Genomic DNA, 12,619 nt, shown 5'->3' on the forward strand with positions numbered 1-12,619 from the left:
AGACTTCTCGGGAGGTTCATAAAAATGTTCTTCAAGAGTGAGACAAAAAAAACAGAGAGATGTCAGAGAGAAGAAATAAAAAAAAAAGTTTAATTATTATGCAACCTTCTGAGGAAACCAGATAAGTCTGGTGTCATGTTTTGTTTCTCGCTGATTGTGTAATCAGATGAAGCAACATGATCATCAGGACAGAAAGCGACACTGGAATTGATCAGGTTTTTACATCCAACACAGGAATGTGATCATGCCAACTTACATTATAATTTACAACTTAATTTAAAACGTATAAAACCCTGTTACTGTTGCCACTGAAACATATTGGTAAAAAAAACAAAAAAAACAAGTAGTACTAACTGAAAACAAACAAAGAAGCCTGTAAGAGTTTCAGTAAAACACTCACACAGGTCATCTGAACTGTGCAGCGCCTCCCATACTGAGCGTACCATTCAGAGGATTTCAAGTACAGTGCATAGAGAAACAACATCACCCTGGAAGAAGGCACAGACTGGCTTCAGGCAGTGTGGGGACTGTAGGAAAATTATCAGGGTGGGGTTGGGTGGAGTCCTTCCCCTCGGACCACTAATGTTCAATTGGTACAGTTAATCTGAGCTCATTGTTTAGCTGTCCACCGTTGTGGCGCAGGAAGAGAAAAAGCTCTAAAACCCCTCTGTGAACTACCTGTTGAACCCCAAACAACAGGCCGACACAGTGTGAGACTAGCTGGTGAATGTTGTGGAGCATTTAGCAGCTTAAGGACCAGAGAATTTCATTCACAGTTGGTGGAGACCAAAAACTGAGAAAAAAGAGAGTGAGTGTTTATCTTGAATTTATCAACTCCAGTAAAACTGTTGCTCTCTTAGTTAGGTTGCTAACGAGATCAAGGTATTTATTTATTAGGCATGTAGCTGTTTTTTAAAGTGGCAGAAAAATCTGTTAATGCAGTTCGTGCCAAAATATCACATTTTCTCTACACAATCATTGTGGCCGAATGATTCATGATAAAATATCATTGCATTTTCTTTAGAGAATTTGCAGAATCATAAAAATCCACCACACAGTCGAGCTAACTAGCTAACTTTTCAGGTGCGGGTGGATTGTCTCACTCACGTCTGTCATCTTCTCGCTAGTAGCTACGTAGTTACTGCATCTAATTTACTCCATTTTGTTGCTGTTTCATGGCAGATGTGAACCAACGTACAGGGCCGGTTACTTTCACAGCACCAACTGAAATGCCTCGCTACCATCGAGCAACAAAACATGTTTTGGTTTTTGTTAACTAAGAAGTTGAACTCATCAGCATCAGTAAGATGAGAAGCATGTAACATGCTCATTGTTCCAAACGACAATGACATTTTTAAATAACACTTAGTCCTGCCAACTTAAAGGTGCAGTGCCACCTACTATGACAAATCGAGAACATTAAGAAGAAGTTATTTAAAAGGCAGGTTTAAGGTGCATATAGAATTTTAAAATGACTTTCCCTTCATGAAAAAGCAAAAACACAAAACCCTTTTCCCCCTTTTTGATTCTCCTTCCTCCCTCTTATAATTTTCATACAGTCCCTCACACAAACATTAAATAAATACTTAAAAAGTACATTTTCATGTAAGCACCATCTTGCTCACAGATGTAAAAGTGCAATAAAATAACTTATAGTAACATTAGATTTTGTTATCAGAAAGACAAACGATGAACTGCAGCAGCAGTTAATGGAGAGTTTTCTCCCAAAAAACTCACTTTTCCACAGCAGCTGTGAGGCTGCTGGTCATTAAAGACATTCTCAGTCGGTGAAGCTGCGGTCACACACGACGTCTTTAAAGGCTTTCAAGGCAAAGAGTTTCCAAACTCTCTGGCCTCTGACTCACGTCTGCCTCCTGTCTATATGTATGACCACACGGTGAATGTCTTCTGCTTTGGTCAAACTCGATACTTTAATGATACTTTGATGAGAGTTTCATGTGAGTCTGTGAGGTTGTGGCTTCGCTGGGGGCACAGGAGGAGTGCACGGTTTGATTCTGGCAGCCGCAGGAGGGCTGGGCTTGACTGGAGGGACAGGAGGGGGACTTGGTTTGGCCGCCGTGTACTGAAACACAAAACAAGATTAATTTTAGACACATAGAGCAGAAACTGTGGAGGTCTGAGGAGAGTTTTTAATGTCTCGTTACAAAAAGACAACCAGTCTAACCTCCTGCAAATTTAAGCCTTCCGTGGAGCACAATTTTGCATCTTCGGCTAATTTTTTCCCTCCAAGTAATTAAGTTGGGGCAAACCCTGCCTTAGAGGCTAGTTTAAGACCTGCAGTCTGTCAAAGCGTCTGAACTCGACTGAGACATGTACAGTATTTACTGGCAATGTGTCACACAAGTAGTTACCTGACTACTGTGGGTAACTGGGATGGAGAGAGTAAGTCATACTGATGTTTGGATACTAAGAGTGATTGTAGATGAATCTACTGATTCAGCAATTTGTCTTGTTTTAGCAGTTGTTTTTCATTAAGTCCAACCAACAGTCCTCAACCCAAAATATTCAGTTAACAGTTTAACTGTTGGTAGAAGTTGGTTTTAGTGTAACTGAACTGTATTAATCTGAACAGAGAGCAGCTGTCGGTGTGACTCACCTGTGGTTTATTCAGAGAAGGTAAAGGTTTGGATGGAGGTTGAGGTTTTGTCTGTGGTGAAGAAGAAGAAGAAGGAAAACTTTGTTTTTAATTTGTCACTTTAAACACTCTTGTACACACACACACACTGAGCAGCACAGAGATGGAGTCGTCTGGTGGTTTCATTTTTTTAAAAATATATTTTCAGCAAATCCTACAAAAATATCCACCAAAAAAAAAAAGGATTCAGACAAACAAGTTTTATGTGTGTACTGGAAGTCAGATTTATTCTCTTCCTCTGTGCCACAGAGCTCCATTGTTTTCAAAAACTATTTAAAACACATCAGTGAGCCACACTGTTACACTGGCTGACATGTTCATGAACACACACACTGTAGTTTATTTTTGACTTAATTAGAACTACACAGTCCTGCTGTTACAAATACTTTAATGAGCAGTAAACATGGACTAATCTGCCGCTGAAAATAGTCCCCAACAAATGAACTATTTCCTCCTGATTTAATTAAACGTTTGCTAAAACTATTATCAGCATGTTTTTTTAAGAGGAAACTAGATATTTGTGGTGTTTTTAGAAGAAATGTTCAGTGAGGAAACAGCAGGTTTGAGTGTTTATGTTACAGACGGACTAACACAGTATCTGTTGGCTCTTTCATGGGATTTGTTGACAGTAAGATGAACAGAATTACAGCAGCCTGAAGTCGCTGCACTCCACACGTCTGCATACAGAAAACTTTCATGTATTATTTAATTTGACTTTTCAACTCTAGCAGCCAACTTAAGTTGCCAGTTCTAAATGTGATCCTCAGTTTTACATTATGCATGAGATCACATTGCAAGTTTTTATTTGAATTTTTAAAGCTTACCTGCTCAGTTGTTGAGGTAGGCGACGCTGAGGGCAGTTTCTTTGGTGGCTGGAAGAGAAAAACAGACTGTTCAACCTACTCATACCAATGACGTTAGAGATAACTAACACTAAACTAAACATTTGAGTTAACTGGGGCAAATGAAAACTCCCCTAAAATAACCAGAAATTCAACAAAAACAAAGATTAAAAACGTATCTCTATGACTGACTCCTCTTGTATCAGTGCTCTGTTTACCTGAGGAGCGGGTCTGCTGGGAGTCACAGTAACAACCAGAGGAGCGCAGGCATGTGTCGCTGTCGAAGCCATTAGAGTGGGCTGACTGATCTGAGGTCTGTCTTTAACACTGGACTCCTGGAACATGGGGTTCAGCCTGTCTGGAGCTGAATGCACTTTCCTGCAAACGATACATTTAATCAGCAGGGACGTGGACAGTTAATACACAGAAACAGATCGAGCTGCACATGAGACACAAAACAATGAATTTGAAAACCTACCTTTTTGAGGTGTAGTTGTCCATGTTGTCCTTCTTGCAGCACATCAGTCCCGCGATCACCACAGTGATCACCAGAAGGATGGAGAGAACTGCACACACAGCAGCTATTATCCCAGTCTGACCTGCAGGCATAGACGGGGAAATTACACTGTTTAACTTGCACTCTGTGAAATATACACACAATTTGTCTCATACTGTATACTAAATATACTTAATACACTGTATGTTAGTTTTTTCAGCCACACTGTGGAGATCAGTGTGTTCTCTCATGTTGGTACTAAGCTCAAAGTACAGTTGTTAGCCTGGCTGCAGACTCTTGTCTTAGCACAAGCCACTAACACCGATGAAACACTCATTCATGACTTTTTAGTCCTCACAGAAAAGGAAGAAAAGGCACTTAACCACCGCAGAATACTGTTATCACCATGACATAAATATTTACTCAGATTTCCTGTACCTCTTTAAGAACTGACAGGGTCTTTTCTTTGTGTCTTATATTACTGAAATGTGCTTATGTTACATTTCTTCTTCAAGTTGCTTTTTTTACAAGTATTTTTTGGGACTTTATTTCGACAGGACAGTTTAGAGATGAAAAAGATGTTAAATGTAACAAAAGTGGATAAATGATGACATTTGTACAGAAAAAGGAGGGCGTTGTCTTTTCTTACTCCATGACAGCTGAATTGTTCAACCCTTTTCATCATAATTCGGGGGAAGATGCACAATCAATCTGCTTATGGAAGTTTTTTAACTTGTTTTATGAGGAAGGAGTTCTGTACCCTGCTGAGGTGTTTTCACAATAACTGCCTGCTCTGTTAAAATGTCTTTTCCTTCTCCTTTATTTGTGTTGTTATCTGTTTAATGTGAGGACTGAAAAGTTGCACAATCACTTGGCAAATTCTTTACAGCTTTCTATTGTAACAGTTAGCTCCTTGTGCAAAAATGTGAAATGCAACAACCTTTATGCTGTACAAAGTGCAGTTTATATAAAAAGGGATTTAAGAAAAGGAACCTTCGATATGTTAATGTGGGAAATAGATCACTCATACTGAATGTTTCATGTTTCGTTCTAACTGGAAGAATGATTCACCATCAGGTTTGACCTACTTTTTCTTTACTGCTCACTGAGAGCCAACCTGCAGATTAAACTTATTTGGTATTTAGCAAAAAAAAAACTGTTCAAAAAGTTACACTCTGCAAACATTAACTGTCATAAAATCGAAGTATTAAGTGTCCTTTACCTTGAGGTAAATCTGTATACTGGATGTTGCAATTGGGTGGAGCCCAGCCAGGGTTACAGTGGCACTCCTTCTTGTGATTACACACCTACAGATCAAAATCAATGTAGACATGAGTCAAGCATTTGAACTTGGACTCTGGTCCAGAGGCCTTTAATTGAAAGCAGCTACAAATGATCTCAAACCTTAAAAATAACTCACTTACCCCATTGTTGTTGCATTTCTTAGCACATTCCTCCTTCGCTCCATAAACAGATAAATCCACACATCTGTTGTCGAGACAAACCTGCGCGCAGACGTTTGATTCTGAGCAAAGCATCCAACATGATAAACAGAACTCTATGTAATGTGTCTCCTCGCTGAAAGTTTTACCTTATTTGGTCCACATTTGGTTCCCTTTGGCACCATGTCGATGTTTCTGGTCTTATCGTCGTCCACGGCTACTTTACACTCTATGCCACGCACAGTGTAGGCTGCCCTTTTACCTGTGATGGACTCACCCCCTCCGCCACAAAATATAGATCCACACTTGAGATTCCTACAAAGAAAGACAGATCAACAGATTAATCAACAGATAAATCAATGCGGGTGTCGGCTTGTCCAACAGGTGATGGTTCAGTAATAACTAAATTCTTAACCTAAGATAATTAAGGATATTTTCTTAAAACTCTGAGTAAAAAGCAAGCTAGGCCTTCAGCAGGAAGTTTAGTGTAAATGTTGATGATACATACGGAGGTGTACAGCGGTTGTAGCCATATCTGTTTCTTCCACAGTTAGCACCTTCTTCACCCCGTCTGTTCAGGTCAAAACACATGTCTAATCCAACTATGGTCCCTGAGGAAAGAAGATACTCAGAGTCAACCTCTCTGCCTATTTATACCAGGAGGAGAGAAAAACTGATGAAACACGAGCAGTTTGTACTGGGAGCTTGGGGGGAACACACAAGCATTTACATCTCTAGCACAGAAGCTTTGGACCGTAACGGGCCCGGGCTCGTCTGTTAGCATGCTAACCTCAGTGGATATCTCTCCAACACACGACCATGACCACGTCTGACCAGGGAGCTGTTTTGTATGTAATTTCCCAATTCTTTTCCCTTGTTTAAATACAAGCTTATTGACGTAAAAAAAAAAAAAAAAAAGAAAAAGTCGGACATGATTTTATACACTCTTTTTTATATCTGCAGACTTTCTTTGTTTCTGTAAGAGTGCTGCTTGCTAAATTCCAAATGCACATCATCAAATGCAGAAATTATTCTTACAGAGCGTCATTTCCCCCATGTGATACTGCAATTTAAGGAAACGACTAAAAATAGACAAATAGCTAGAGCTCCTTGAGGCTCAGCTTCTATGTTCTATGGGAAACCACTGGTATGAACAGTGACCCTGTTTGTTTAATTTTCCTTGAATAACTGTTCTGAGTGCAGTGTGTTGAGCTTACCTGGTCCAAACAGCCTCCAGCAGTGCTGCTCATATGTGGGGCACTGGCCGTTGTGGCAGTAGCCCTGTGCCTGGTTGTAGCAGGGTTTGCCGTTCATCTCAAAGCTATCTTCAGGACATTCCTCCGACGCTCCGGTGCAGTATTCAGGCAGGTCACAGTCACTGGCTGACTTTCTGCATACACTTCCAGCCTGTTTGAACTGTGGGTTAAAGTTCAATTCAGGTGATTTAGTATGATGAGTACACCATAGTTGGACAATTGGCTTGTGTATTTATGTGGTATTTCATGACACCATCTTTTTTGGTCTTTGGCGATGACATTTGAGGAAGTGTGTGGTGAGTTACACGGAAACAGCAGGATATCACCCTCTGTTTCCTGTTATTATTGCACTGCTGCAGTTTCAATGTGGTTTTAAGAGTGACCATCTCCTGTCACTATTTCATTGTCCACATTTAATAGCATGCAGCAGGGTGTGTTTGTATGATCAGCCTGTCTGTAGCCTGCACCCTGACATGGCTCCAAAGATAGAAATGTTGAACCACCTCGGTTCAGGTGTGACACGGGTATGTTTTGTTTTGGATGTTTAACTGACAACTTTAAAGGCCACATTGAAGGCAGCTGGGTAATGGTAGATACAGTACCTGGCAGTTGTCACAGCATTGTCCATGAGCACACTGAGATCCTTCAGTCAGGCGACAAGTTGAGGCATCACAGCAAGGGCTCTTACATTCCTAGAAAGAAAAACATGTTCAGTTGTGTCATGATTGTTTATCTAGCTACACCTCGAACAAGATGAACTGCAGTGATGAAAGTTTAGTGGAGATGCTGCCAAGTTTTTTTTCTCTCTGATAAGATGTGAGTGCACAGGAAAACTATTTTAATTTTTTTCAGGCTATGGCTGCGCTGAATCACCACTACCTTCCCTTTTATTAGCTCGAACCTCAAGCAGAGGAAACCACACCAGTCAGCTCCAACAGAAAACCAAAACTGTGTCTTCATTCACCAGCGGATATATTTAAACTTTCCAACATCCCAAAAAATCACCAGTTTCAGCCACTTCAAATTAACCTCTGTTTAAAAGCTTTACCTCCACAGTGCCACAGTCGCACTCCTCCCCGGGGTCAAGCAGGCCGTTGCCACAACGAGGGACCACAGCGATAGTCTCGACTGAGCTCGAGGGTTTGGAGAGGCAGCTGGGCTGAGCGCGCTCCATGAATTCAGCGAGCTGCTGCACGCTGCAGTCACTGAAAAACTCTGGGAACGATTGACTTCCTGTCCTGAAGGAGAGCAAAAAGGTATCAGATTTGGAAAAGATACAAGGTTCACCTGTTCTTCTTTATCTAATCTAAACAGTATGTATGTGGGCAAAAGTATGTGGACAACCTTCAATCATTCTTTTTTTCATTCTTTCCACCTGACTGCTCATCTTACAAGGCAGCTGGATTTGCATGCTCGTGTGCAGCAAGACCATCATTTATATGAGAAATGGAGAGTATATTTAGTTAAAAGAAGAGCAAAGAACGGCACTGACAGCTTTTCTCTACGGAAAAAATGTTTTTTGCTCTTCTCTCGACTGGTTTCAGCAGGAGTGTGATATACCAATCAAATAAGGAATGTCCACATACATTTGGCCACAAGCTGGATATTAATAACGTCCAATTGAGATGTAGGACAATATACAGCATACATTTCCAAACACACAAAACAAAAAAATCCCAGTATTTGCAGTCCTAACCTGAGTTTATCTGCCATCACACAGTTCCCACTGTATGATGGACCACACACACAACCTGCATCATCATGAGACAAGCCAAAATTATGTCCCATCTCATGAGCGATGGTGGAGGCGAGGCCGATGGGATTATCATGGTGATCCTGGAAGAGAAATGCAGCAGAATGTGTCATAAAACACCAACACAGTCATTTTATCTCCGGTTGTTAAAGGATTAGTTACAGGTCATTATTCATACCTGATTGACTCCACCTGAGTTTCCAGTACACATGGCAAACTTATTAGCCAGTCCGACGGTGTCTCCTTCAAAATCTTTGCCACTGTCGAGAGAAAACATCAAACATCAGGTTAAACTGGCAGCGTTACAACGCTTAACATCTGCACCCATATCTGAGATCGATCCTCACGTCACAAACTGAGCAGTGTCGTGCTTCGTCCTCTTCAGAAGATCGGCCTGCCGCCACACGAGGAAATTGTCCAGAGTTTTCTCTGAATTAAGATCAACGTAGATGTAGTCCTTGTTCATCCAAATCTCCAAGCCCACCAGCATGACTCGGATGTTTAGAGATCGATACAGCTGCAGCCAGAGGAGGAGACAGTTTTCAGTGAGTGAATGCACTGAGGGAGCTGTCGGCTAAAAGCTCTGATGGCTCGACGCCAGACAGACGGCTTCCAAAACATGAGCTTTAACAGGAAAACATTTTACCTTGTCAATGTGATTTACAACTCCAAGAATGCGGTTTTTAGTATCGCTTCCATATCGCTTATACTGGAGGAAGAGAAGAGAGAAATGTGATCAGATTCTTTTCAATCTTAATTGTAGTGAAGGAATTAAAAGGAGATATTTACCTCAGTGTTGTCGACCACCACAAACAGCTCGACAAACTTCTGTGGCCCATCAATGGGTTTAGATTTCTGAAAAGGAGAAGGAAACAGAAATATTGTGACCTTCTACATGTTTGAATGATACATCTGTGGTCTTTTTGTTTATTACTTATTATTTACTCAGATAATGGCTTAAAACAGTGCTGATCATTGCTTTACAACAGTGACTGTCAGACATCCTGCGATAATTATGATGGCAGAAATCTATTGTTAACAAATTGAATATGTTACTGTGTCATCTTTAGACACCTGACACCATCATCTCCTGGCTTGATTAGATAAAACCAGACACATGACACCTACCCACGCTCTGGACCTGAAGAGCCCGGCGAGCTGAGGGCCCTGGTCCCGGTCCTGGTCGTACGGTGTGGTGGTGTTGGACAAGGAGCCACACTTGGCCCTGCCGCTGATCTTCAGGTGCTCCTGTCTGTAAACTGCATGGTCTCCATCCTCAGACCGGCCCAGAGGCTCGATCAGGTAGACTTGCTGCCGGGCTCTCACAAAGCCACTGCAAGCACAGGTAACAAGAAAACAAACATTCAAAGACGTTCTGATGTAAACTCAGGAGAACAGATTCAGTTCTTATACATTTTCTTGGTTTAAGAAATATAAAAGCTTTAAAAAAAAAAAAAAATACAGAATAATGACCTAATGACTTAACATCATGAAGCAACACATTTCACAAGTATCTGAGAAACTTTTACTGGAGATCATGCAAGTACCAGTGGCAAATGACAAAAAGGAAGTTAGAAGCTGTAAAAACATCCTGATTTTCTTACCTAATGCCGAAACAAATCCCAACACTGACCGAAGAGTCGTTCATGCCTTCAATATGACCGTGATAGTAGCAGTGCTCCTGGGTGGAAATACCTTCATGAGATTAGTTTGTACTTTACATTCTTTGTACAGGAATCACTCACAAAGGGCTTCTTTGTATCTAAAGACCATGAAATTATGAATCACAGGTGAGGAATGTCTGATCTTTATCATATTTTGGTCAGTTAATCTCCACAGAGGTACAGTGAAATGAGAAGTTTCACATTATATAAATGTATAAATATAAATGTAGTATGTAATTTATTAGATTGAAAGATCAGAGATCAGCGTATCAATAAGACATTTCTTTTTCACAACCAACGCTGGAGTGCTAAATCAATAACATTTTGTCAATAAACTGTCAGAAAATTTGGTAAAAACCTAATTTCACACTCACTTTTAACATCTTTGATGAAAAATGTAAAATGTTCTATATCAAAACAGAATGACCAGAATGAATCTCACCTCATTTGGCGATGTTGTCACCCGTTCTCCATCTTCTGAATAGTATGTTTCAGTGTAGCCTTTCCCAATAAGATCCCTATAAAACAGGGGCCAAACAGCTATAACAGAAAGTTCTTTTTTTGTATATTTTAACATCAAAATACTGATTAATCTGAAAGTCTTTTTACCAGTTTTTCTCCAGATGAATGGTGTGGTTCCTTCCCTCAACAGTCAACTCGTACCGAAGCGTATCAGGATAAAGCTGTTGAAAATTGTTTAAAATCATTCATGTGATGTTTATTGTTTACTGTAACCAGCATAAAAAGCCCTTGCCAAATCAAACACGCAGATCACAGAAATCAGATCTCCATGCCAGGTTTGGGCGAGGCCACGTTCATAAGTGAGATGAAACAAATAATCTACCGTGAAGACCCGTAACAGGAAGTAGATGAAAGAAGACGACGACTCATTGCATTTCAGAGGGAATTACTGTACTTTTTTACTGCATTAGATTTACTTGACAGCTGTAATTAATATGGTAATAAAGCTTTCACAGCATGGTAAAACAGTAAAACTTAACTTTAGTTCCACTCCTTCAGCAAATACTGCAATAAAATCCTGCCCACACAGCAATTAATGAGTAATAATAACAGCAACACAGACAGAGGAGGGCGTTTACTTACTTAATATTTTTAAAAACATGTTTTAGGTAACAATTCTGAGCTTGAACATTGAATACTTCTCCCACCACTGATCATATTCTATTGAATACGCCTATGTTTTTGTAGTTTTTTTTTTAATGCAAAATCAATACATGATTGTCATGTGTCATGATGTAGGAGAGGTGTAGTCATGATGTAGGTGAGGTGTAGTCACCTGGTTGTCCCCCAGGCTCCTCTTGTGTCTCCCTGGAAGTCTCTGAGGTCTGATCACCTCGTATTTTTCCACGTGTGACAGCATGGCAGAGCTGCGCATGATACAAACTACACGCAACAAACAACACTATTATTATTAATATTACAATACACGAAATGTTTTTTGTAAACTGTGAAGAAAGTCTGAATAAACTGGGCTTTAAACTGCATTTTAATCGGTTCGACAGGTTGCAAGGAAGTCATGGACACTCCCAGATTAACTATGGCCTTTTCGTATTAAAACAACAACAATAAAGCAGATATATGACAACAAGAACTGTTTTATACCCATTTAAAAGCATTATAATTAGCAGGGAGCATATTAATAGCTCCTTATCTGAGCTTTCCTGTCAAAAAACATCATTCGGCTTGTTATGAACTGTTTCTTGCATGCAAACAGGAACATGTAGGAAAACATTTGTCGATTAATAAAAGTATTTTTAATCTGGAATGCATGTAATTAAGTAGCGGTATAAACCTACCCCAGGCCAGCCACACAGAGAACATGCTCGCTCCCATGATGATGCGCTCTGCTCGGGAACTGGCGCTCAGCTCCCGTTAACGACACTCCGCCGTGAATCATCGGCTCCAGCTGTTCCGTTAAAGCTCCGCCTCCGGTTCGACTCTTATCACCGCCTCACATATTTACTGGTAGAGTCAAGTGGGATACGATTAAAAATAACCTTCGGAACAGACTTCCGGTGAAATAAAAACATGTCTCACTGATAATTAATCGCCCAGTGTGTGACCTCAGCGCAGAGGTGTGTACATTTGCGATCCGGTCTCATAACGGTCCCTGCGCGAAATCTCACAGAAAGTATACACATGTGGTTTTGACTTGTAATCCATGAGTGGGTGTTATCTTTAAAGGCATCTCATCGAACGGGTGTTACAGTAATACACCCACCTGTCATAAAAAAAAAAAAAAAAAAAAAAAAAAAAAAAAAAAAAAAAAAAAATTAAAATGTTTTTCACCGGAGCGAAACTACCGTTGGCTAGGTAACTACTAGGTTACCAAGACTCGTACCAACGAAGAAGAAGAGCATAGAACATTCTATGATGTGCTGAGACATGAACGTTAACTCTACGATATACATTTTAAAATGTCACCAGCCACAAGATTAAAAAAAAACATCTAAAATGTGTTATCCTGGTGTAAGATATACATATATATT

At 40.3% G+C, this 12,619-nt stretch overlaps 1 protein-coding gene across 1 annotated transcript; it reads right to left on the reverse strand.

Annotated features, from left to right (window-relative positions):
* Positions 1 to 62: 62 nt before the first annotated feature.
* Positions 63 to 12,345, reverse strand: adam8b (ADAM metallopeptidase domain 8b). The gene is made up of 23 exons (XM_037082163.1): positions 11,927 to 12,345; positions 11,407 to 11,513; positions 10,719 to 10,792; positions 10,552 to 10,627; positions 10,050 to 10,126; positions 9,574 to 9,778; positions 9,235 to 9,300; positions 9,092 to 9,154; positions 8,793 to 8,962; positions 8,624 to 8,705; positions 8,389 to 8,528; positions 7,741 to 7,930; positions 7,295 to 7,384; positions 6,654 to 6,852; positions 5,945 to 6,047; positions 5,586 to 5,751; positions 5,419 to 5,499; positions 5,217 to 5,301; positions 3,977 to 4,097; positions 3,717 to 3,876; positions 3,481 to 3,528; positions 2,618 to 2,668; positions 63 to 2,083 (listed from the first exon to the last, which is right to left on the reverse strand). Exons 1-23 carry the CDS (start codon positions 11,961 to 11,963, stop codon positions 1,955 to 1,957), a joined length of 2,520 nt encoding a protein of 839 aa, XP_036938058.1. The 5' UTR covers positions 11,964 to 12,345; the 3' UTR covers positions 63 to 1,954.
* Between the last annotated feature and the right edge of the window lie 274 nt (positions 12,346 to 12,619).

This window comes from Acanthopagrus latus, chromosome 20, assembly GCF_904848185.1.
Source record: "Acanthopagrus latus isolate v.2019 chromosome 20, fAcaLat1.1, whole genome shotgun sequence".
Classification (NCBI taxonomy): Eukaryota; Metazoa; Chordata; class Actinopteri; order Spariformes; family Sparidae; genus Acanthopagrus; species Acanthopagrus latus.

Coding starts and splice junctions, on each gene's coding strand:
- adam8b (XM_037082163.1), bottom strand. CDS start 11,963: ATGGGAGCGAGCATGTTCTCTGTGTGGCTGGCCTGGG. Junction 9,301..9,573: donor TCTTCAGGTCCAGAGCGTGG/GTAGGTGTCATG, acceptor TCTCCTTTTCAG/AAATCTAAACCCATTGATGG. Junction 8,963..9,091: donor TTGTAAATCACATTGACAAG/GTAAAATGTTTT, acceptor CTCTGGCTGCAG/CTGTATCGATCTCTAAACAT.